This window comes from Perna viridis, chromosome 7 (assembly GCF_037379345.1).
Source record: "Perna viridis isolate PV_CMFRI_1.1 ecotype Kerala chromosome 7, ASM3737934v1, whole genome shotgun sequence".
In the NCBI taxonomy this organism is placed as follows: domain Eukaryota; kingdom Metazoa; phylum Mollusca; class Bivalvia; order Mytilida; family Mytilidae; genus Perna; species Perna viridis.
Window position 1 is genome coordinate 36,761,522 of NC_142451.1, and position 26,438 is coordinate 36,787,959.

Genomic DNA, 26,438 nt, shown 5'->3' on the forward strand with positions numbered 1-26,438 from the left:
TATATTTTTAAGTATTTATTTTGTTAAGATCTACATATCACACAAGATGCTCTCCTCAAATGAAGTACAACTTGGACCACACAAATTCATCAATTTAATAACATGACAATTCACACATAACAATCTAGTTACAGGCTTTAACAGACAAACATGTCACTTCTAGCACATACAAATATTAGATAAAACAAATTTGTGTTACTGGCACTGAAGCATATCAAGGGAGATCAGGGTGACAAGCATTAAATTCCAATAAACTATTAAAAAAAAGTGTTTCTGTTATGCTAGAATTTTAAAAATTCAGAAAGCAATAGTGATTTTTTTTTCAAGTAATTTCAGAATTACTACAAGCTATTAAAACATTTTCACAAAGGATTTACTCCATCCAATATTACTCTTAATAAGATAAAGCTTGATTGATCTCCATTTCAATTATAGTGTGATGTTCAGGAGATAGAGATGGTCTTCCTTTGATTAAACAACAATCACCTGATGAAATACCTATGTTAAATTAGATATTTAAACTTTCTATCAGATAAAGATTTAAATTGCTTTTCAATCGCAGAAAGTTTAAACTTCTTTTTTAAATTGTCCAGTTAACTACTTAATAAAACTTATCAGGTGATTATCTTTTAATTGAGGAAGGACCAACTCTATTCCATGAACATCATTATCACATTTCCTATAATATTAAACTGCTACCTCTATATTCTTCTCATCCTCAGCTCTCCTGAGTATTTAACCCAATGTGGGCAATCATCTACTTTGTAATAAATGACTTACGAGCATCCAATTTCTTTCATCTGAGAAACAATACACAATATCAAGTACCATATTAATTCAGACTAACACGCATACACATTAACAACATGCGAGAAACAAAAACATTTAACCTCTGACCTCAACGCTTCACAAGCCTGAAATTCATTTTTAAACCAGAGGTACCATTTGTAATAAATATAACAATACAAAGTGTCAAAAACTTAACATAAGAAAAAATATATATAAATAATTGTCAAACTTCTGGCACAGGAAATAAACAATATTCGCTGAATAAACAAGACAGTATGTTGACACATTGCTATGCCCCGTTTAGTGTTTCAATGTCAAATAAAGTCAGGCCATGGACAAGTTAAGTCTATAAAACAAAATGTTATCATTTCTGTCAACCCTGGCTACAGATCTACACATTTCTACCAAAATGTGTAGGTATATGATCAATGTGATATCATTTTACTTACATTTAGTACTATTCTGCACTGGGTTAGAAATATTACTTGGCAATAACAGAATAATTAATTCCAAAAAATATAATAAATATGTTATCTTTTGCTTAGTAAATACTTCATAAAGTACATGTATCAAGTTTCATAATAATGTGAACATTGTTCATTTTTTTTCACCAAATATGAAGAGTGGACTAACAGACAGACAGACATAAATCAATGTACCCTATAACTTCTAATGGTTGGACGTTATTAGACAAACATATATTATATAGTTAGCACATAAATATTGTGTTTGATTTACTTACATAAATTTATTTTCCTCATTTGTCTTAAGGAATTCAGTAATTAAATAACCCAGATTTAAATATCTCGAAATAATAAATGAATAATATTAAGTTAGACACCCCCCTCACAAAAAAAAAAACTTGAAAGAAATACTATTAACTATAACTCAGTAATGTAAATATAGATTCCATTTGCACAAATTTGAAATTTGAGAGGTCCCCTATCATAAACTATCAATTTTTTTAAATACCTTAATCTGCATTATATTATGATTTATTTTCAGAGTCATCTTAATATAATTTTAATCAACACCAGTATCAAAAGTATAACCCAAAATTAATGGCAGAAAACAATACCATCCCAGCATTTTCAGTTATCTCACAAAGAAAAATTGCTGTCAACAGACCAGACTTCTTTTTTATTTTTTTAATGTTCTTGTGTTACATCAGAGGTAGAAAATTAGTATGATAAAAACATAAATACAAACATATGTGTATAGGATTAAATAAACAACAAAATTCTGTCATCTATATCCACTGGGATAGGGTAACTACATGTATGTCAAACCTAAATACATATACAATGTAGATATTTACATATCTGACAAATCTAAATACATGTACAATGTAGATATCTAAAGGCTTAATACAGGACTGAGAGAATAACTAGTCAAGTTTCAGATAACAACAAAGAGAAGTTATCATTGAGTCTATATCATTTGCCAAAAAATATTTAAATAAATAGAATAAAACACTTAACTTTAATGACCAGTTAATGCTTGATAATTGTCTGATCAACGAGTGTGATTATTAATTAACTATGATCACCAAATTCTTCACTGAAGCAAAAGAAAACAAAAGTATAAATATGTTTACATTGGGAGGCGTACTGGCCACAAGAATAAATCATCTATTATAAATATCAATGCTGCACTAGAGTACATGAAAGTTGATTAGGGAATCACAGATACCCTGAATACCAAAATATTGTGATAATAAAACTTAAATTGTATTTTATGGCTCACAGCAATATGTGTTGAATTTAGAAAAATACATTGAGGAGTTGTTTAAAAAGTTCAACAGACAATAGACATGAAGGTCACAAAAGACTCTCAAAGAGCAGAATTATACAAAGATTACATTGAGTTTAAACATAGAAATTTACTACCAATGTATTACATTAACAGGCCACTAGAAGGTGTTTTATTGAAAAGTTATTTAGGAAAAAGAGGACTTACATGTAGACTATGTTCAGAAACTGGAAAAAATATCTTTTCAAAAATACTGAATCTTACGTTAGCTCCGCTACATCCATTGGCAAAATTGTAAACGTAAGAAAATATTAATAGTACAAACTGGCCGTAAGTTAACACAATAATAAACCCTTACTGAACACTGAACAAATTGATGCAAAATGTCACTTATATATGTACTTAGAATATAGTCCATTGTTCAGTGATGCATTTTACTAATAGTATTTCTAATCAACTGACCTGGCCTTCACCAAAACACTTCAACTGTATTGAACCTTCAGAAAAATTATGAGAGCATAAAAAATATCCATCATAAACTCTGCAAGTTATAACACTCAAGTAAAGTTAATCTTTGAAAATGGTTAGACCACACTTTAGAAACAAAGGCAATAATTTACCAAACCTTCTGAAAAGAAACTAACTGGAATTTCTAGATAGTACACATACATGAAAGATAGAAAATATGTTAAAAAATGATACAACTAATATTTCTCTTCACAACCTTTAAATCCATGAACTTGTTAACATAAAATGGCACAGATCTTTGACAACCTTCATAAGAGAATCTCTAGAGTGGTTACTATGACAACCTCAGTAATGTTATATCACATTTTTATGCACACCTCCTCTGTGACGATAGACCTTCCATCTTCCACAACTTGTCATGGGCTGTCCAAGCATTGATCTTTGACTGTCTAAGAAACATTTCTTATTCAATATGTAGTACACATCAAACAAGCTCCAATATCTGAAAAACATTCAAATGATTGTTTGATCACTGTTTTTATTCTATGGTAGATGTTTCATCCATTTCAGGGCATTATATATGTAATCTATTGAACAGACCCTGTACTAGTCCCACACTTACCCAGATATTTATTGTGCTACCTCACAAAAGCAACTGCCTGCAGACAGGCATGTCACCACACATATACACATTATTTTAACTCTTAGGCTACCAGTGGTCACTCGAGGATCCTGCATGTTTGACAGGGAGGCCAGAGTACAATACAACTTGGATAATGAAGTATACAGAAAAACCTTTATTCATTCAAACTGGTGAATTATAACTATTGTCAATACAACCTTGTCACATTAAATTAAATGACAATAACACTGCAAAAGTTTCATTAATTACAATGTTCCTGGATACTGTCACATTAGCAAATGCATGTGTATTAGATTTTTTGTGAAGACAAGTTTGTTCTTTCTCACGTGTTTTGCTTTCTACAAGAACATATGTTTATCATTTCTGTTATTCCTCAATATCACTTAAAAGTCATTTGGTTTCACTTTCCATTGATTTATTATGAAGTGACAAATTTTTATTTTTGGTAACACAAGAAGCACACTTACTTTGACTGTTCCCTGACTATTTGCAGCTACCATCACATTAGATCCCTGAAATAGAAAAGAAAAAAATATAAATATCCTATTTCCAAAGGACCTGACTTACTATGTCCTTAGTTTATCAAACCAATTATAAGCCATAAGTCCTTTCTGAAAACCATACTGTGGTTTCCACTTCCCATCTGCTGTGCTATTATGGACATCTATCGCAGTGTTATTATGTACATCTATCTAGCATCAGCAATTGTAAATTTTTCATCCTGTCTTTTTTTGGAATTTTGTGATCAATATGCTTTTTGTGCAATTTAAATTCAGGATCATTTCTATAACTGTTTAATAATGTTCACCAAAGAAAATGTTCACGACAGTATAAATTTTGTGTTACGTCTTTAACTGCAAAAATAGTGAAAATAAAACTGCAATGAAATGATTACAGTTTGAAGTAAAGCAAAAAGAATATGTGTGATAAGTAGTATTGTTGATGATTGGTCTAAAGCCTCCATCTTAAAATATGCTTGATGTGTATAAAAAACATTTTGGGGGTCTTTTGGGTTTTTTTTTTGGTATTATTTTTTTTGTGGTATATTCAGAAGTATTTTAATGATTTTTTGTTGTGTATTTGAATAATTCGTAATTTTTGTATTTTCTTTCTCTTTTTTTAGAAAAAAAAATTATACATTTATATGTAGTATAAGAAATTAAAATCTCAAATTTGACAAATTTAGTACTTTTTATAATATATTTTTTTCAAAATAAATAAAATAATTTCTTATGGTTGGCTTTTGTTCTGATTCATTCGATACTAAATTAATCAAGTCATGAAACCCAGTAAATTCTTATACTGTTTAACAAGAGCTTTATATTGTTAACATTTCAATATTTCATGCTGCTCAGTTATGTGTGTACTTTTACAGTTTCTCAATGTTGTTATGACTTATTATTTAGAAGTGATCATCCATGTTTTTTTGCACAGAGATTTCAGAGCGTATGACTTGTGACCTTTGTATTCCTGTATTGTCTTTAACCAAATTATTGAATGTGTCAACAATAATAATCATATTAACTTACAGGTCTCCATGATACAGCACTCACAAATTCATTCACCTCTTCTTCTTTCTTATTCTTCTCCTGTAAACAGTAATATAAATAAATCAGGCATTGATAAAAAAAAAATTAAATTACCCTTCAACTTATTAAAATTTTTAGCATGTTTTCATCATCTATGTTTTGCTTGAGTAAAATCAAATTACACAGAAAAGGAATGAAATAAAAATTTGCAATTAGCCAGAATCATTCATGAAATGAGTAGACACCAAAACACTAACTGTCTATACCGTACACTTTGCATGGAAGGGTATAAGAATAATCAAGGGAACCAAGATTCTAGTGGAAATCAAAAGAATGTTATCCTGGGAACAAGGGATCTGTATAAAACAGTATACCCCCTCTTTTTCATAAGGGTATAAAAATGTATATGTAAACTGGTATGATATAGTATAGGATATTTCCTGTACATGAATCAGTACGTACCAGAACACTTTTGACTGTTTCAAACTTGTAGGTAAGGAGTTGCTTGGATAAACCTTTGTAGTATATATATAATGAATTATTCTCACTCCCTGAAAAATAAATAAATAATCTGTCATCTGTCTGTCTACTAAGTATATACAATGACCAATTCATTAAAAGTAGTTTACTTTATTTCTAAAGTTCAAAGTAGAGTGCAAAATCAAGTGAAAATAGTCTGGAAATAACATGTAACTGAAAGAACAATGCTTCCAATTATAAACATATAACAAAGGGATGAGATTTTTGCATTTATACTTCACTCATTCTATTTGAGCAACCAAAATGTGTTGACTGTATATGTATAAAGATATTGGTGATATACGGTCACTGACAGTATATAACATTTTGGCTTCACATACTTTCCTACCCTTGCAAGAACTACCTATTTATCATTGCATCACTATCTGAGTTCCTCATGTAGTGAAGAAATGTAAAAAAACATGTTGAATAACTTTATTAAAAATGATAAGAATTGCAGTATAAAGACAAAATCAGTATACTGACTAGAAATGAAAACAAAACGTTATACGAATTTGGCATGAATTGGGGAACATTATAATTTTGATCTGTGCTAGAATTTTGAAAAGTGAGAAAATATGTTGAAGAATGTCTTACCACATGCAACATAATCACCATCAGTAGCCAGGCCTACAAAGTTTTTCTCGTTTGTATGTCCTTTAAATGTACGTAAGCATGAAGGTTTACTGACATCCCACAACTTAAGCTGACTATCTGTAGATCTGAAATTGTATACATCAAGTCAAAGAAACAAATAACAAAGACAAAAACACAAAACGAAGTATAGAAACCACAAGAAACGAACATAAAACTAAAATTACTTGAGAACCTCAAACTTTATCAAAAACTGAAAGCAAAGTTCAGTTGCATTTATTAGTAGATAAGCATTCACTATATTTCTAATGCCAAGTGTCTTTGTCATGCTGGATAGATTATATGACAAGAGGAAAATATATTTTCAGACACACATAGGAGACAATATGCTGTATCAGTATTGTACATTCACAGCTGTTGAACCTTACATTCTAACTTAAAAAGAAATCCAGTGATGTATACTTTGATCATAATAAGAAAATAAGTAACTATAGACTGGTGCCATTTTATCACTGGTTCGAGACATTAAATAGCAGAAAGTTAACTGTAAAGACTCCTAGAAGTCAAAACCCTTGCATGGTTAATGTCTTAATATTTGTAATACAATACAAAATAAGTACTTACGCAGATACAATTTCCTGAGAATTAACAAATTTACAATAAGAGACAGCTTTCCTATGACCTTTAAAGACCATAACAGCTTGAGATGTGTTCCGCAAATCATAGTAATGAACACAGTGATCTGTAAAATTGCAAAAAAATAAAGAATACACACAAACATATAAAATTATGTACTTGCTTTATTTTCCCCATGTTAAAAAGTTGCTTACAATATATGATGTTTTAAACCTAATAGCACATGTATCATGTATTTTTTTTTAGAGCTTGTGTTACATCAAGGGTCCGGAAATTTTGACAGCCCATGCTGGTCATTTTATCAAATTTCAGCAGACGTTTGTGTCAGTCTTGCTCGAAAAACTGTTTAAAAAAAAAAACTTGTTCATGTACATGTAGTTATTTTAAGATAAATATTAGAATTTACATACTCTGCCTTTTATAAAACATCTGAACGAGTTAACGAGTTCGATTTTGAACACACGTGGACGTTCTAAGATGTAAACAAAACATCGTATCTCTCGGACTTTTTCATCACATCGGAAAACAGCTGAAAACTTCCGAGTGATGAAAAAAAAAGTTAATTATTTATAAAAGAAAATCTTGAATACATTCTGTATATTGATTTAAATGGGCTGTTAACTACTGTGTTAAAAAGATTCAACCGGCAAATTAATAATTACAAACTAAGACTGATTCGTAGTTTCAGCACCATATGTGCTTTCGTTACCTCTGAAAGATTGGCAGGAAAATGATCGATGGACATCTCAATCTTATTCTTAATAAATCAAGTAATAAATGTATGAAAATTGTCCGAGTCACTTCAATTAATTCGTTTACGCAGTGGGGCTGCACGTATATCGTTAATTCAATTATACAATCAACTGATCAGTCACAGGTAAATCACAGTCGCAGGTGGCTGCACATCGGCAAAATTGACCCACAACTGTCAGTTAATTTCCAATAAATAATTAGGAGACAGGATGTTTATACACTAATAAAACCATGCAGACTGAAATTTATAAGTGTTGACAATTTTTTTATGTCCAATAATGGTCGTCGGACATTTGCAAAATTTGTCGGTCAATGACCGGCATTTTTTACCATTTCCGGACCCATGTGTTACATGTATGTTGCATTTTATACATAAAAAATGTTCTTACTATGGTGCAAGTCATAATTTATTAGTCCAAAGAATTTTACAATTTATCTTTACAAACTATGTGTTTCTAGAAAAGCAGAGAACACTTACCCAACCTGAGCATCAGGTTTAATTTAAGTGTTTGGTGCAGTCAGGTTGCTTATTTACATTTATATTTATGTGTGTATTTCACTTAGCACATCTAATGTCCAAATATTGTACAATGTTTTTGTGTCAGTTTTCTTGCCTTGTCTTTGAATAAAAACTTTTACATTTTGCAATACTGGAGGTGACCTATGATTCTGCTTTTACTTCTAATTTAAACTTATAGACGTAGCATAATATATACATGTAAATATACCTGCAGATCCAAATGCTATGTGGTATCGACTTTCTGGATTGAAATAAACACAACATACATTTGCCTTGGCCTCAAGACAAGCTATTGAATGATCAGTGTTAGTGGACCATAACTTAACTGTAAACAGAAGATAAGATGTATAATGAAATGATTATATTGGTAGTTTTTTTTTTAACTTGGATTAATGAGAGAACTTTACTGCTTGTTAAGACCAAAATAATAAGGTTGGTATTGGTGAGTATTGGTCCATTCATCAATTAAAAAAATTTGAACAGTAGAACAAAAGTAGGGATCCTATTTATAAAATAAGACATTAAAAGATCAATTTGTCAGATATGAAAGTATGCAAACCAAATATCAAAAACCACCAGTAATAGAAGGAAGGATATGTACCAATCAGTCACATAATATCTTACAATTAGGTGTGGCGGTGTTTAAAAACTGTTCACAAAAAACCTCAGTAAATATCCCTCATATTTCAAGTCCATTATTTACCCTGAATTAATAGCATATTCAATATTACCCAAATATTTATGAGTCCATTTAAAACTGGAACCTTAATGAAAAATAATTAACTGGAACACTTTTAGAAAGAAAACAATTTTGGAGATTTGGCCTTTGACTCTTGATAAAAATGGGTCAAAGACAGAAATGGCCAAATTTCTTTAAACAGGAAGCATATGTGCGACAGGCCTGAAATTGGATCTCATGATATGAGGACCCATACCTGATGCTGAATCCCAAACATTAAAAGGCTGCGATATGTAGTTACTGAGAAAAGTGTTACAAAAATTATTTCCACCGCTCAACCACTCAACCAACATTTACTTAACTATAACCTGATTTTCACAGGCCAAAAATGGTCAATTTTCAGTGAAATTTTGACATACCAAAGAATAAATGATAGCTGTTCTTCATCTTGACATTTGCTCAATCAGAAGATCTCTGCATAAGGTATAGAAAGTGCTAGTTCTACTGACTACAGCTTACCATTTCATCATTAATATATGTAAAATACAAAACCATACCTTTTGCATCATCAGAACCTGAGGCTAGTAATTTTGGATCCATTCTGTTAAAATCTACACTCCAACATCTCTTCTCATGTTCCTGTAGTAATAGTGTAATAAAGAGCTAATACAGATCTCTATAGATTATACTATAACCAAGTATACTACATTTATATTTAAGTAGTTCTCCAGATAAGAATCATGCAAAGTGTGATAACATATTATTTTGTTTTTGATATTTTCTTTAAAATGTTGTAGTAAACAGAAATTAACATTAACATGTAAATATTTATACAACCCTTGTCCTTAGGAGATAAAAAATTATAGCATGCACTGTAGAATTCAAATTAGGTGAGATAACTCTGTAAATGACACAAAAATACAATAGAAACCATTTGATGTTCAATGTGGATTATTTTCTAAGAGCAAACAGATTGGAATAAATAATCATACATTCCACCATACAGACATATAGGGCAACTTAATAACAAAATTAAAAATATGTAGCCTTTTTTAGGGTGTACCACCAAGGGTCTGGAAATTCTGACAGATCATGCTGGACATTTTATCAAACTTCAGCAGACATTTGTGTCAGTCTTTTACATGCTCAGACCGACAATAAACTTAAAAAAACTTTATGTAGTTATTTTAAGATAAAATTGGAAACTGTGTTATTTCATCACATACTCTGTCTTATACAAAATATTACTGCAAGTGAATGAGTTCGGTTTCGACCACACATGGACGTTTTAAGTAGCTGTCTTTGTAAAAATCATGCAAAATCTGAAAAATGTGATATACCCCAAAAAAAGCTACATATTTTTATTTTTGTAATTAAGTTGTTTTATGGGTGTATATTGTGAAATGTGTAATTATTCATTTCGATCTGTTTGCTCTTAGGAGATAATCAACATTGAAAATCCAATAGATTCTACTGTATTTGAGTGTCATTTACTGAGTTATCTCCCTTAATTTTGAAATCTACAGTGCATTCTATATAATGTTTATATCTTATGAGCACAGGTTATATGAAAAACCAAATATTAATTTCTGTTTACTAAAGCATTTTAAATAAAATATCAAAAATAAAAATGTGTAGGCTTTCCAACCATGTATCACATTTTGCATGATTCTTAGCTGGAGTGGTACTTAACATGTAAACAAAACATCGTATCTCTCAGACTTTTTCATCACATAGGCAAACAGCCGAAAACTTCCAAGTGATGAAAAAAATGTTGATTATTTATAAAACAAAAATTGCAAACACATTTTGCATATTGATTTAAATGGTTTGTTGACTTCTGTGTTAAAAAGGTTTAATCAATGAATTAATAAATACAAACTACGACTGATTCATAGTATCAGTTCCATGTGCTTTCATTACCTCTAAAAGATCGGCAGGAAAATGGTGAACTCGTCAATCTTTTTTCTTAATTAATCAACTAATAAATGTACGAAAATTCTCAAAGTTACTTCAAATAATTCGTATAAATCTTTGAAATTTTCATAGCCAAAGGCCAATAGTTTCATAAAACTTGATATGCAAGTGTAACCTTTAGAATTGAAAAACAAACTTAAAAAAACTTGAACTCTTAGAAATAAAGTTTGGAAAGCTGTTTGTTGCAGAAAAAAACCATGTATAACTGTTTTGCAGCATGTTTATATCATCATCACTTCATTCATATTAAGTTTTGCAGCTATTAGAATAATTTGTAACAATCAAATTCACAATCCTTCACATTCTAATCAAATAATTGTCTTACCTGAAAGATTTTAGAAGTTTGACCCGTAAAAGCATCCCAGAGTGTGATTGTCCCCTCGTAATCTGAACTGGCCAGCACATTCTTATGATAAGAACTCCATGTTACACAACTGTAAAGTAAATACATCACAACATATGATAATGTACCTAATGAATTTAACATTGAATTTAATTTTACAAATTTTAAGTTTAACTTAAAATTTGCAAATTTAAATTCAAAATAAACATGAAGTTGCACGCATTGCTAGGAATAATCCCACTCATACAGGTTAATACCGGACAGCACCAAAAATCGCTTATGACATATACCCACCTATATAAAGCAACATGCCATATTTGAAATCAGTCCATCAAATGGGAGCTGAGATAATTCTGACAAAATTTGGATACATGGACAGAATGACAAGGTGATTCCAATGAGTTGAGTGGGGGTATAATTTAAGCACAATACAATGCATAAAATTCAATCTTATTTTCTAAAACTGAATAATTAAAACAGCAAATATAGTTACTCTTGAATCATAATCTAATATGATTTTATGAAGCCAACTGACGAAGTGGATTAACATGACCTGAAGCAAATACACAGTAAAGGGAATCAAATGGTAATATCAAATTATCCTTTTTCTTAAAAAATCGTAAGTGCAAAATTAGTCATAAAAGTTCAAAGTACTGTGACATCATAAATTATAACTAATTTTACACATATTATTTTGTGAAACTGACCACAGATTTGAAAAAGCTGAGTTCAAGAGAAAACAAAACCATGTCTGTATAGTACTGCCATGGTATACAAAATATTAGCAGGAGTAAAGGTTAGGTAATACAAGCTGGTAGCCCAGACTTTATTTTTCTTTAATATTTTCTATATGTTCAACTAAATTTTACCCAAAAGTTTGGTAGCCCAACTCAAAATTTAGTAGCCACGGGCTACTGCATGACTACTAATTTTTATCCCCGATTAGTACTGACCTTATTTTAGAATTGCACACCATTTCATTGACAGGATAATGTATATCTACAGCATCTTTTATCACAGTATCATATTCATAAATCTGTTTAAAAAAAATAAGCCTGTAATAGAACATTAAATGATACCCTGCTATGTGATAGTTATAAAGGGGGATGACAAACTGTTCAATATAGCCTAACTGGAAAACTACCTTTTTGATTTTGCTGAAAATTGAACTTATCTTGAATTCTAAGGTACTAAACAACAGTGCACTGGAAACCATCCACAGATGGACTTATGGAGTTGAGCATACAAATTAAGTAAGAAAATAATAAATTTTTAAAATCTAACAAAAACAATACAATTTGAAAGGTTGTGCCATCAGACAAAATTAACTTGTGAAAGGCTCTAAAGATCAGAATAATGATAGTATCAAATGTCCCACTTGCTGCTCCATCCAAATGAGGCTGTGAAAAGAAATTATGTGGAACTTAATGATCCATACACTAAAAACAAATGGACACATAATATCTATTCATTGCAATACATGTACTGTAACATCAACAATTATTGCATACATGTACAATTTCAAAATTTACACTTGTAACAGAGGTAGTAATAATCAAAGAAGTTGCATCATTAACTTAAAAACTTACTTTTATTTTTCTTGTCACACCGGCAATAGCAAAATAGTCACAATCTCTGTCAAACTCAATACTGTAAAATACAAAAGACATATGAAAATAGAGTCACATCCAGATAGACGTATGAAAATAGTCACAAGCAGATAGACATATGCAAATAGAGTCCCATCCAGATAGTCCAGATAGACATATGCAAATAGAGTCACATCCAGATAGTCCAGATAGGCATATGCAAATAGAGTCACATCCAGATAGGCATATGCAAATAGAGTCACACCCAGATAGTCCAGATAGACATATGCAAATAGAGTCACATCCAGATAGTCCAGATAGGCATATGCAAATAGAGTCACATCCAGATAGTCCAGATAGGCATATGCAAATAGAGTCATATGCAAATAGAGTCACATCCAGATAGTCCAGATAGACATATGCAAATAGAGTCATATGCAAATAGAGTCACATCCAGATAGTCCAGATAGACATATGCAAATAGAGTCACATCCAGATAGTCCAGATAGGCATATGCAAATAAAGTCACATCCAGATAAATGACAATACAAAACAGTGAAACCTCACTAAATCTAACCCCTTTTGGACTGTAGAATTTAAACATTTAAGTGGACACAAAAAATTCAAAAATGTATCTGGTGTAGACAGGTATTCTTATATTTCACAGTCAGATGTATTTTACACAAATATAGATTTATTTCCTTTCAAGTTGTTCCCCTGTTAATAGAGTGGGTTTCAAATAAAACTTCTGAATATCTTAATGCTGTGGACATTTTTTAGGTGAACCAATATTTATGATTTTTGTGGGTCTCTCAAATTAAGAATTAAAATTTATCAGTAAGTGAAATATTCCAATAAAAACAAGTACAATCTGCAAGTATTATAAATGTAACCAATTTTTTTTTTTGAATTTTGAATAAACACATGGACAAATTAATTGCAGTATAGCCCCACTGAAGAGTGGAAGTATGATACATGTATGATACAATTAGGTCTGTAAATTTACTCAGCATGTCCACAAATCAAATACAAGGAAAAATTTCTATAAACCTCCCAAATCAAATATTTCTTCATATCTTCCTTATGACCAATCATATTACTGGAAGTAGATGAATAGAAGAAAACCCCTTGATTTCAGAAGTATTATTTAACATGGTCCTAGCCATTGTCACTAATACTGAAGTTTCAGAATTTTTTTATCTTCAATAGTACAAATTCTATGAATTCTATGTCACAAATACCAAAAGCTATTATCATGCATGGATAACATTTCTAGGAGTTGGTGGCACAAAGGCCACGGCTCTGAATATCTTACCTAGATACAATATTACTGGAACCATTGTACATATCACTTGCATAACTCAGAGTAGCTAAAGGTCTAAATGAACTAAACCGTGTAAATTTAGAAAGACTTTCGGTAAATTCATCTAAGCCATTGCTTTTGTCTTCAAATTCAAACAGTCTTTTCTGTCTTATAGTAAAATAGCACTGTTCTAAATCCTCATAATGCTGATTCACTTTCTTTTTTCTTGCAGCACTGGTGGAACTGCAAAATGGTTTCATTACCTGAAAAAGAGACCAAAAAAATTTGGCATTGAATTTTAAGACTACTGACACTTAATCACTTTTATTTTATTTCCAGTGAAGAAAGTCCAGTGAAGCTTTACTGGCTGCATTTGCTTATAGAGTAATCAATGACCTAGAGAGCTATTTGGGTCACTCTGAAGTATAACTTGATCGGTGTTGAAAAAGGTACCAGTCCATTTTAAATCGCAGTAATATGATTTGTGTAGTACTTTATTTTAATAGTCTTTTAATAATAATAATAATAATAAAAGAAATGTGTCTCTCCACCACCATTCAAATCTTGAAAAACTATCACAGTACTTTCCTTCAAACTTCTCAACGACTAGCCCGAATAATAGAGGACTGAATAGAATTCAAGTAGCACGAAACAAGAAATGTACACATCATTTCACTATCCCAAATCAGTTTTTACTAACCCGGGCTTTGGGCTAGTGGATAAAGGCGAGCACTGTTATCATTGTAAAACCCAAGGCAAATCTTACATTTTTACTGCCATTAAAACCATCTTGACTACCACAGTCAGAAGCAATATCAAATCCGTTTGGGACTAGATGATCCTGAAAAAAAAGGATAAATATCTTTTAAATGAACATAGCTCATTTAGCATAAAGATACAATGTATGTTTATGTTGACTTATTCAATATCACACTACAGCTTAATACATTAAAGATGACAAACATGAGAGCAGAATATTATAACAGACAAGACTGGTTGTGAGAGTGAACATGTTCAGATGGTAATATATCAGTGTATCATCAAAGAATTTAGAAAACAAACTATATAACTGCATCATACTATTAATATGGATAGTTTAATTTAAATAAATATTTTTTGAAAATGTCCACAACAATCACTATTGTTTCTAAATTTGTGTACATTGACCTTCTAACCTCAGCATCACTTAATGTAATGTTAGTAACTTTCCCATCTGTGCAAATATCATACAGTTCATTCAATAGGGCAAAAAGACATGTACAATAACCATACTTTGTGAGACAAAAAAAGCATTGCAATAACTGTGTAAGTATAAAATATCACTTTGGACTTGAAAAGCATTCTCCTTGCTATTAATACAATTTGTTATTTCTTGACTCTACTTTAATTCTTTTTATTTGCAGTAAATAGTAATAACTTACAGAAAATGAACTGTATCTTCTCTTAGCTTCAGAGATCATAACCTTAAAAAAAGTAAAATTATGAAACAATGTTCACAAGAAATTCATGCAAAAGCTCAAGGTCTCTTGTTACTTTCACATAAAGTCAGTCTCAAGCAAGACTTTGGAAATGGTCAAGTATTCTAGAAATTCTTTGAGCTTCATACATAAGAGACATCTAACATGATTTGCATCACTAAATTGAATGAACTAAAGAACAGTCAACAACAACAGATGTCGAAGCTTTATTTCAATTCTAATTTGAATTTTGTTCTTAATTTGGTTATACATAGTTTATCAGAAAAAGTCATTTACCGTGCTATGAATTTCAGTTGTGTAAGTCAGAAAACAGGAAAAAGTAACTGTGTACTATTTTTTAAGCAAGATCATGGGAAATGATTTGTTCACCTGAAAAAAAGTTTTGTATCCATATATTTAATCAGGCCAATTATCACATCTCCTCACAAAAGAACCATACCTCTACTTTAGATAAATCTTCATCTATCAATGACATCTCTTTCTGTAGCTGATCAAGTTGCTAAAGAGTAAAATACTATCTTTGTAAGAGAAAACAAAACCCAATATTATAGAAAACTGAAACAGATTGATACCAAGTGGGACAAATTGGTATAATGTAGGTAGATTTCTTTCTTAGAGAGCTCTTTATATCACTCAGAAATCTGACTGTTGAATTCAGTATCACTCTATTTCAAATTGCTATAAAACTAATATATGAAGAAACTGTTAATGTAGTCTTGAAACTTTTATATATTTGATAAACCCACCTTTTTCTTTTGATTAGTTGCATTACAATATTCCTTTAAGTATCTGTATTACTTCAAGGAAATATGTCCTTAAAGAAAAATAATTACTGATTTCCCTAAAAGTAGTCTGCGACATTTTCAGGGAAATTCATTATTTTGCACAAAGAAACTTTGATTTAGTTAACTTAAAGAAATTTCCCAGAGGGTAAGAACTACAAAAGATGAATAAATTAAGAATTCTAACTTTTTTACCTCCTGTTTCTTTTGCCTCACTTGCTGCAAGAAGTCCTTTAATATCAAGTTTTGGGATAATTGGTTGTCCTGAAAATATACAATGTCATCAATAAAAACAGAGTGTATTGGCATGCCAGTGTTATACCAGTCAAATCAAAGTCTTCGAAATTGGGACCAGCCCAACAGCCAATGCTAGTAAAAATAGCGGCAGGCTTGCAGACATTTTGATTCCAAAAAAATGTATCCTATATAAAATTCTTTTCAGATTAAGGGTAGGGGCTTCTTGTCTGAAATTAAGATGGCACAGACTGTCAAATTAGATCTTTTCCCATCAGTCACTCCATGAAAGATCTATAATCAATTCATTGTACTTCCCGTTCTGATCAGTTTGGAAGCAAGGTGCAATACTTTGAATAGGTTTAAGGTCATTTAAAATATTTCCATTGTTTTCAGACAATTCATTTTTGAACAAGACCAATACATTTCTAGACCTGCCTCTTCATCATATAAATATCAGCACAAAAAGTATCTTCATTATGCAATTAAACACTAATCAAGTTAAAAAAAAAACTACAGTCCATAAGTAATGTACTAATGACAGCATATAACTGCTGAAAAAAAATGGCTTAGTTCAACATGTTAAAAATATCAACTTTATTTATAATAAAAGGTGCACATCTTCAATATGTATATAAACACAGAGCAAAGTTTGAAAAATATTGGTATAATACTTATTACGTTACAGATTACACATAGTGGATAACTAGTAGAGTGACAGACTGACAGACAGAGTTGAGCAGTTCTTTGACCTCCTTTCACTGGTGGTGATGCAGATACAAATTGCAAGGGATTTCTATAAGATGCTTTTCAAGGAGAAGGGTTTAATATATATATTTGTTTTATTCAAGACCCAAAATATGGGTCAACATGCATGTAATACAAAACGATGTCACAAAGTTTTTTTCACAATAGTCTCTATACCACCAATGGAAATCCCAAACTCCAAATGATCTACCCAGTCAATAAATGAATTTAACACATCTCATTTTCTTTTTTCATTTGGTTGGTTATTTTTCATTTTTAATTAGTTATTGGGTTTCAAGCAAGACAGCTATAGCTGACTTTTGTCTAGCATTTTTGGCTCCTTTTTCTTAAGACTATCAAATACTTGATGTCTATACACATAAGTAAATCTTACTGCTTCCAGTTTTTGTTTTTTGTTTTGTAGAATTTCTAACAGGTTGTTGACATTAGCTAGGTCCAAGCTATCCTCCGATATCATGTCATACCATTCTGTACCACCCTAGGAATGTAAATTCATCAAAGTTCACAGCAAATATTTCATTTAAATCAGACAACTGCTTTATATGATAAAGTTCTAATTTATTAGTATACTAATACTTTATAAAGTCATAGGGGAAAGAATATGCTTTACTTTTTAAGTGCTTATGTGAAGGTATATGCTTTATCTTATAAATGGTAAGTTGAAAGTATACAAGTATGCTTTACCTTCTAAGTGGTTATGTGAAAGCATATTTAACTGTTTACCATAACATAATAAGGTGACAAAATATTGTTCCCCGTATATGTTGCAGTGTGGGAAACCACCAATCGTCAGCTCGCTAAATAGGAGTAGATGTGTAATTTGGCGAGTTCTCATTATCTTACACTCGTCAATTTGGCGACCATCATTTCACTGGTGAGTTCCAAGAAAAGTTAACCAGCCAACAGGTTATTTACTTAAACATCCCTTAAAATCATACATTAAAAATATGTTCCCTACATATTACAAAGTTTAGCTTGAATATGTCAAGTGAATTTTGCACAATTTCATTGACTTGTAAAGCATTGTTTACGATCTGCCATTTCAATTTTAGGTAAACAGGATGTGCCAAAACCTATGTGACGGTCCTGATCTCGTACTAGTAGTCAAACGAAATTATCTTGGTAATTTATGAAATGTTACCTTGCAAATTAGTTGTTTATTGTCAAAATAAAAATGAATAAAAAGCAAATGGTAAACATTTTCTTGTTTCATAATAATGAATCTGTTGAAATAAAATTTTATTTTTAAAATATGAGTTCAGAAATGCCGTACTTAAAGTACTTTAAAAACATCAATGGGAGAGAATATTCGAAAATGGAAAAGTTTTTGATAAATTTAGAAACTAGTGAAAAGATAGTTGAAGAAAGAAAAAGGCAGAAGATAGTCAAATCCAAGAGAAAACAGATGATAGTACAGACAAAAAACAAAAAAAAAATGTTGAATTTGTATTTGGTTAGCAAGATCAATATTCCACTAGCCAGTATGGCAAGTTGGGAAAAAAATGGTTTGCCACACTGTGTTGTTAAATAAAAGTATGCTGGTTCTAGTTATTTATTCAGTGAAAGTTGTTTAAAATTCAATGCTAAGATTTAATTTTTAATGTGTATTAAAAAAGTCAATACAACTTAGTGTGAGAACTGTAAAAGTTTGCTTTCATTTCTTTATATCAGGTTACACAAAACTTCTCAAGGGCATGTACCAGTACAATGAAACTAATAGAGAAATACACTGTGAATCTGAATTCCATGTGCAAAACAGAAATTAATGCATTCTTACAAGAACTTGTTTTATACTAAAATGACCTAAAACACATTACATACTCCCAAGAAGCACTGACACTATACATACTGTGGTGTCTTGTTTTTATTTCTTTGATACTTACACTATCAGACTTCATTTTCTTTTCCTCAAGCTTTCCCCTGTGTTTAAGAATCAGCTCATTTACTGTAAATAGTTTTTTATGGGTAATAAAATAAAGATGATGAATAATAATGGAAAAAAAAAAAAAAAGCAAAACCTAACATTTCTTTCATTTTTGATCGATTTCAAGTGAAGACAGTGGCAAGTTACACTTTCATAAAGTGTAATGTGCCGTTGTCTTCACTGGCAAAGCCAACCAATCAAAAGCGAGGTCAAAAAAAGTAAAATAGTGCATTGTAGTATCATACAATGTATTTCAGATAAAAAATCTTCCAAAACTTTCTACTATTGAACCACACCATTGCGTCTCTATTTTATTTTTCTTAGCAATTATACAATGATTGATTTTACTGAGGATTTTATTTCAAGGCATTTGTTTTTAGCCGACATGACACACATTTTCACACGGATGCATTAATTTGCTCCATTTTTCAACGTCATTCATTCAAATACTTTAAGTAATTTTGAATGAAAAAAATAGGTTCTTGTACTCATGAATATTGAAGATCTGGGATATCTTCCACTCATGTAAGAAATTCTTTGTCTTCCTCTCATTCCGTTACGCTCCACTCGGGAAAAGATGGAATTTCTCGCAATTGTGGAAGATATCTCAGATTTTCACTACACAATGGTTTAAGAACCTAATAAACTTCTGAGATATATTTGTTAGTCTAGAGATGAACAAAAATGCTTTAACTTTGAGTAACTTTGATTTTTTTAGTACAAGTTACTTTGAAAATGTTTTTAAGAGTCCAACTTGGTTATTGGAATTTATTTATCCTTACATTTACAATGTATTAAGTCATAATTTGCTTTACTTCAAATGTTTATGCTGTAGTAATTTTTTATGCTTTTCTAATTTAATTTCATATTCCCAACTTTGACTTTGTTTTTAAAAATTTTGTCCAAAGGGAAATAACTCCCCAACTTGACAGACAGGTTTACTGACCAAATGGAGTAAATAGAAATATTTCACTTATTGAAGCTGTTGTAAGTACTTGGATACTTTTAAATAACTTATTTTAAACCATTTTGCAACTTATCACTTTGAAAATAGTTAAAGTTTTAAAGAAAAATATTTACTATTATTTCTTTCCCCAATGAGACCACCAACTGCCTGTGTTCGTGGGTTGCGTCCCTTTGTAAACCTTGTTAAAATGGCTTGCATTCTGTAACTATTCTGACTATTCACTTAGTACTTCAGTACTTTGATTTTAATGTACATGTACAAGATTTGTGATAAAAATTTCAAGTTTTCTAGTAATTGTCTGTTAAGAAAGGAAATCCAATAACCCACATTTTATCATATTATTTTTTATAAAAACTGTGTGAACTAACAGAACAGTAAAATTTTCACATTGAAACAGGATGTCTGTAGGCTCTAGGTCAATTTGTGTACCGATGTGTCAGTCCTTGCAAGAATCAGGTAAGTGTTAAAATCAGAGAATGAAAAATGTGGTAAAAATATTCATGTGCAGATACCAATGATAGGAATAGTTAAACAAAGAGTAAGACTTCAAGGAATTTATTGTTTTGAATTAAAATCAAAAGGTTTGAGTCTGTTACATGAAACTCGGTACATGTAAAATGATCTTGACAGTTTTAGGTAATAAACTAGTTTAAAGACATGCAGTACTTTTATAAATAAAAATTACTGATACTGAACTAAAATTTTGTTTACTAGTATTTGCCTTCCTCATAAAATGTTAACCAAATTTCCAATTTTGCTTACTCATACTTGTACATAACATATAAAGAGTCAATGCCTTCAAAACATCCTGTTTACAGGTAAAAAATTATACCTTAGTCGTTAGAATAATTCTAAATCTCTGTGAAACAGGATTTTGAATGGATTCTACATTAGTATAAAGTTTCCATAAAAATCACATGATTTATATCAAGGCCTAGTTACTGGAAATGTAAGTGTTGTAATGTACGTGAATTCAGTTAGCTGGTTCAATCATCTGATAACAGTGTTAAAAAAAAGGATGGGCATTGAAACTGAAGGACCTTGATTTCACACTAAGATTTAAAATTTCTACACTAAAAATCTTTAAAAAATGCAAAAAAAATAAAAAATAACATAATTCTGTGTAAGGTGATCTAGTAAGTGATCACATTCTGCACAGTAAAAAATTTTACTTTGCATAAAAAGGTCCATAACTTTTGAGTGGTAAATTAAGAAATAATTCAAGGAGACTCCATTTTATCATTGTTTTATCTAATGTCACCAGGCAATAGCACAGGGTAAAAATACGAAATTAATAGTCAGCCTATGGTAAAACAATGATAAAATAGGAATATCATGAATTGTTATGAATCCCTTTTTTCATGTTTAAGAAAAGACTCCTTTATGAGTTGCATGAAATGGTGACCATGAGCAAAATTCTACTGTGATATCAGAAAATATTTGTTAAACTTAACTTTGATGTTGTATAAACACATGTAAGACTGTCATATGTTATCACTATTTTAAAACTGCTGTGGTCTAAAAACCTTTGGAGCACTTCAACAATAAATATAGCACATGAGAATACAATTTGCAATAAAAGCCATAAGAAAATTACAGGATTTAAAATTTTGGGTCAGTCTGTAGTCAAAAACCTAAATTTCATCTAGAATTGACTATTTTAAAAAAATTCATGAAAATGGGTACAACCACTACTGAGTTGAAGTCTGAAGACTGTGAAATTCTCCCATTTTTTTATGAACAAACAATAAACCATACATTGAAAATTTACAAATATTGAAAGGGCTTAATACATCAATATTAATTAACTATTTACCAAAGTTTGACCTTGCTGCAAGGCTTTTTAAGTTATATTTCCAAACATAAAATCACCCATTTTTGTATGAATAAAGTCCCATAAATCATAAGCCAAATTAAAAAGAAAAAAAAATTACAGAAATTTCTAAAAATCAAAAGATTGCTCACATCAATATCAATACAAAAAAACAATTCACAAAAGTTTAAAAAAAAAAAAAATTGATGGCAGCAGGTTTTGAGCTACATGTATTGTGCTAAATGTAAACACCGAATGGAAGGACAGACAGATGGATAGACAGACTCCTGTACACCATAATATGTCTTGACTACACAGACTGGCACATGAAACAAAGAATACCAATAACATAGATACAAGTATACTACTTAAGAGGGAAAATATATACTCACAACTGAAGTTAGGAAATATCTGATCTGGGCTCTCTATCAAGTAGTTACACTTAGGACATCTATTTGAGCTTTCCAGGCTTTGCTTGATACATTTAAAACTAAAAAGGTTCAACAATATTAATATGTACAGCAGACTTTTTTGATACCCCAACCTTGACTCCATTTTTTAAAACTTTAAGCAAAGGGAATTAACTCTCCACCAAACAGACAGGTTTGGAGCAATGAATAGCAGTAGACTTCAAATTCAATTATCTGATTTCTGGGAGCTGTGGTAAGTACTTGAATACTTTTAAATAATTTATTTCAAATCGTTTACATGTGGATACTCTTAAAGAAGTGAAAATAGTTCAAGTTTCAAAGAAAAAATTTAACTGAACATTCTTTCTTTCCCCCAACCAGGTTGTTGTGTGTTGGTATGTTATGTCCCTTTGAAAAACATATTAAAATGGCTTGCATTCCATAATGAAAAAGGACTATTGAAAATATAGGCCAGAAGTAATCCATCAGATAAATGATTTTTCTATTCTTTTGGTACATCAATAATTACCCCGTCCCCAAGAAAGTTTTAAAGTCAATTTCTAATCAATTTACATGTAATTTATCCATTACTAAAAATTTTTAAATACATGTATATGTATCTGATGTTCATTATCATAGAGATAGATAATGTATATTCAAAATTAAACTTAGAAAAAAATCACAATAATTACAGATATACAATCACAACTATCATAACATTCCAATAAACCAATATACACATGTATCACACCCGGACTTGACTTTTTATAAGCAACTCGGCGGGTGTTTCTAGAAAAGCAGAGGATGCTTACCCTACCGGTACACCTGGTCCATGCTCCCAGTTTTTAGTGGAGTCTGAGTTGCTCATTGTTGTGAATGTCTGTTTTCCACGTCTGGTCTTTGTCCCTGGATTACATTCTTCTGATTACTGCTATAACCTTGGTTCCCTTGATTACTCTCTCATGTATACAAATTTTTATGACATGCAATTTTTACACTGACTTTTTCTTAACAAAATATACAATTAATTTGAAATAATTATCTAATAACCTCATACTACTATTTGGGGAGGCTACATTTACTCTAATAATTTAAAATAAGTTATATTTAGACAATTTTTTCTTTCTTCAATTCAAATAATTCTTTCCATAATCTAATTTTACTTTTTGCTCCTTGTATTATCATCATCAACAATGCTACACAAGGTGTCAAGGAATATATGTAGTTAACCACAGGGGTCAACAATGCTACAAAAAGGGTCAAGGAATACATGTAGTTAACCACAGGAGTCAACAATGCTACAATAACGGTCAAGGAATACATGTAGTTAACCACAGGGGTCAACAATGCTACACTAGGGGATCAAGGAATATATGTAGTTAACCACAGGGGTCAACAAAGCTACACAAGAGGTCGAGAAATACATGTAGTTAACCACAGGGGTCAAGAAATACTTGTAGTTAACCACAAGGACAAAGAATTTTTCCAGAAATCTGACAGTACATATGTACATCGTAGGTAGCCAAGCTTTCTTGAATTAATTATAGTTCAAAGTTTATTACATTCAAATTAATGGCCCACTAAGGACACAATAACAATACAAACATATATGTATATGATCCAATAACAACAATTATATGACATAACTGTTAGAAAAAGACTAAGTAACCAAACATTAGGGCGATTTAGGGATTATTTGAATCTATTTTCAACCCAGGGTAGGAAACTCACTCAAATTCTAGCCAGTCCTGAATACTACAATTTTTCAATACATTTACTATAAGGCTATATAGATTTTTGCTAAAATTAGCCAGCCCTGCCTAAAAATAGCAAGTCTCGGACTGGCGGGCAGGCTACTATTTCTAACACTTTGCTGGTAGGATGACAAGAAAACACAAAACTTTATGATTTTTTTTATGTTTGCAGTCATTTCACAACTTCGTTACAATTTTCTGAGGAAGTGTAAAATTCAATCTATTATCAACTTCCATTTGCTTCTTGTGTTAATAATATGATGTTATAAACTATGTACATGCACTATACATGTAAAATACACAAAACTGCTGGATGGAAATAAAACATACCAGAATGAATGACCACACTTTGTCATGTGAGCCTCTTCAATGATGTCAAAACAAATTGGACTGAAAAAGAGAAAATGAACAACATGTATTCAAATGTACAAGTAAAACAAAAACTTATATAAAAATGTACATCAGAGCAACTGATAAAAATGTGAAGAAACTTCTGTCAGTCATTCAAACCACAAGACAATATTAAATAATACCATTTGATACAAAGGTCATTCCTAGACTAACTATACTGGGATGTACATGTACATGTACCTGTATTTTGCAAATCAAAAGGTGTTTCAAAGTATGATCAGTTGAATAACAGAAGCAAATTAAAGTTCATCCACCATCAAAATAAAAGAAGGCACAATATTCTTGTTACAGTAGTTAGGAATGGAGGGGCATTGCATCTTACCCTCAAAGATCCCCTCTTTGAGTACCCCAGTGTGCCTCTTCATAAAATGTCAAAGTGCCTTGATGAAATTTTGATACACAGTAGATATCTCATGAAATAAACATTGCAAGTAACTTAATCCTTAAAGTACATGTATATTAATTAATCAAATTACTATGCAAATTGTAAAATACAAAATGTAGGACATGTTTTGTGAGGAAAAACCCATTAAACTTTGTTAAGGTCAAAGTAATAGAATCTAAGAATGAAACCAGGCTTAAACAAAATTCATTATATCAAAATCTGTTGAATGTTTTCCAAATGGAAGAAAATATATAGATGACTGTGATGCTGATGTGTATTGTATCGTTACAGCCCTAAGTATACATGTACATATTGTGTCACTGGAATTGTGCTACATTGTATAGAACAATCTGTTAACAGTTCAACCAAACCACATGTACATATACATCTGTAAGATTCACATTTTGAAGACTAGTTGACATTTAAATTACAGTGTAATAGAAAAAAAATAATAGATGATTCTACATGTACATGTATAGTCACTATACTAAATGCTTACACACTTAAAACCAGTGGGTGGTTAATTTTATTAATTTTAAGGATGCTTTGGTATAAAAATATGATTTATAATTCTTCTTAAGGTGCATGTAAAGGATCACATGTATGATGTACATTTTGTACAAGTACATATCATACATGTGCATGTTGTACATGTAGGACAATTTATGAAAATTGATAGTCCAAATAATAATGTGTCTTGGGAGGCTAATTTTTAATTTAGTGGGTTGACTGGTCAACTCCCTAAACGTCAGATTAAAAAAAAGTTTAGCAACGTCAAAATTTCGACTGAAAAATTGGAAATTTGTAATAGATCTATACATGTAGTTCTTCAGTATTTTAAATGACACAAGGGTTTCTTTTTTAAGTGAAATGTATTTTGCTTGATTAATTTTAGTGAATTGGACGTTGCTAATGCATGAAAAGAACAAATCATTTGTAAACTGGACCTTTAAATTTGCGTGGGCGTGCAGACGAGCAAATTAGACGCATTTTGTTTAGTTCCCAAGGCGCCTTGCATGTTTCCGAAATGGCTGAATGAATAAAATCATCCTCCAACAACTTGATGGAATGGGAATAAGGTTAAAACTCTTACCAAAGAAAGTCATTGTCTTTGTCCTCAAATGACCCAGTTATACCAGAGTAAACGGGTGGTAGGGTTCGACTTCTTTTCCGTCTTGTTCTATCGGCTTGTTGCTGCGTTCTCCCCGACATTCCGATGACCTTATATTGCTACATTCCGTTGAGAAAATGCAATTTTTATTTCTCACAGTTAGGTCATGTATTATGGCATTCCAAGCATTTTCATTTTGTTAAACAATGTGCTCCAGTGACATCAAAAGATCAAACGGAAACATCTGAATGTTTTGATGCGCGGTACGCATGTCGGTGAGATTTCATACAACATTGAAAAAAGATCA

At 30.9% G+C, this 26,438-nt stretch overlaps 1 protein-coding gene across 2 annotated transcripts; it reads right to left on the bottom strand.

The window, feature by feature from the left end:
- LOC148612518 (E3 ubiquitin-protein ligase COP1-like) lies at nucleotides 1-26,420 on the bottom strand. Of its 2 annotated transcripts, XM_088594048.1 has the most exons (21): nucleotides 26,114-26,420; nucleotides 24,555-24,614; nucleotides 22,453-22,550; nucleotides 19,240-19,301; nucleotides 17,730-17,834; nucleotides 16,550-16,618; nucleotides 16,012-16,071; nucleotides 15,516-15,557; nucleotides 14,861-14,935; nucleotides 14,107-14,357; nucleotides 12,792-12,852; nucleotides 12,156-12,238; nucleotides 11,185-11,293; nucleotides 9,440-9,521; nucleotides 8,412-8,528; nucleotides 6,919-7,036; nucleotides 6,298-6,422; nucleotides 5,644-5,732; nucleotides 5,182-5,241; nucleotides 4,120-4,164; nucleotides 1-3,511 (listed from the first exon to the last, which is right to left on the bottom strand). In XM_088594048.1, the coding sequence occupies exons 1-21, from the start codon at nucleotides 26,230-26,232 to the stop codon at nucleotides 3,494-3,496; spliced, it is 1,848 nt and encodes a 615-aa protein (XP_088450174.1). In that variant the 5' UTR covers nucleotides 26,233-26,420; the 3' UTR covers nucleotides 1-3,493. The 2 variants fall into 2 exon arrangements, with proteins under 2 accessions (XP_088450174.1, XP_088450175.1); XM_088594049.1 differs by lacking the exons at nucleotides 19,240-19,301; nucleotides 22,453-22,550; nucleotides 24,555-24,614; nucleotides 26,114-26,420 and adding an exon at nucleotides 18,080-18,181.
- Nucleotides 26,421-26,438: the final 18 nt, after the last annotated feature.

Excerpts from the sequence above, each read along its gene's own strand:
- LOC148612518 (XM_088594048.1), bottom strand. The coding sequence starts at position 26,232 with ATGTCGGGGAGAACGCAGCAACAAGCCGATAGAACAAGACGGAAAAGA. Across the intron at positions 12,239-12,791 it reads GTGTGACAAGAAAAATAAAA|ATTTATGAATATGATACTGT; the intron begins GTAAGTTTTTAA and ends TTTTTTAAACAG. Across the intron at positions 7,037-8,411 it reads CATAGCATTTGGATCTGCAG|ATCACTGTGTTCATTACTAT; the intron begins GTATATTTACAT and ends GCAATTTTACAG.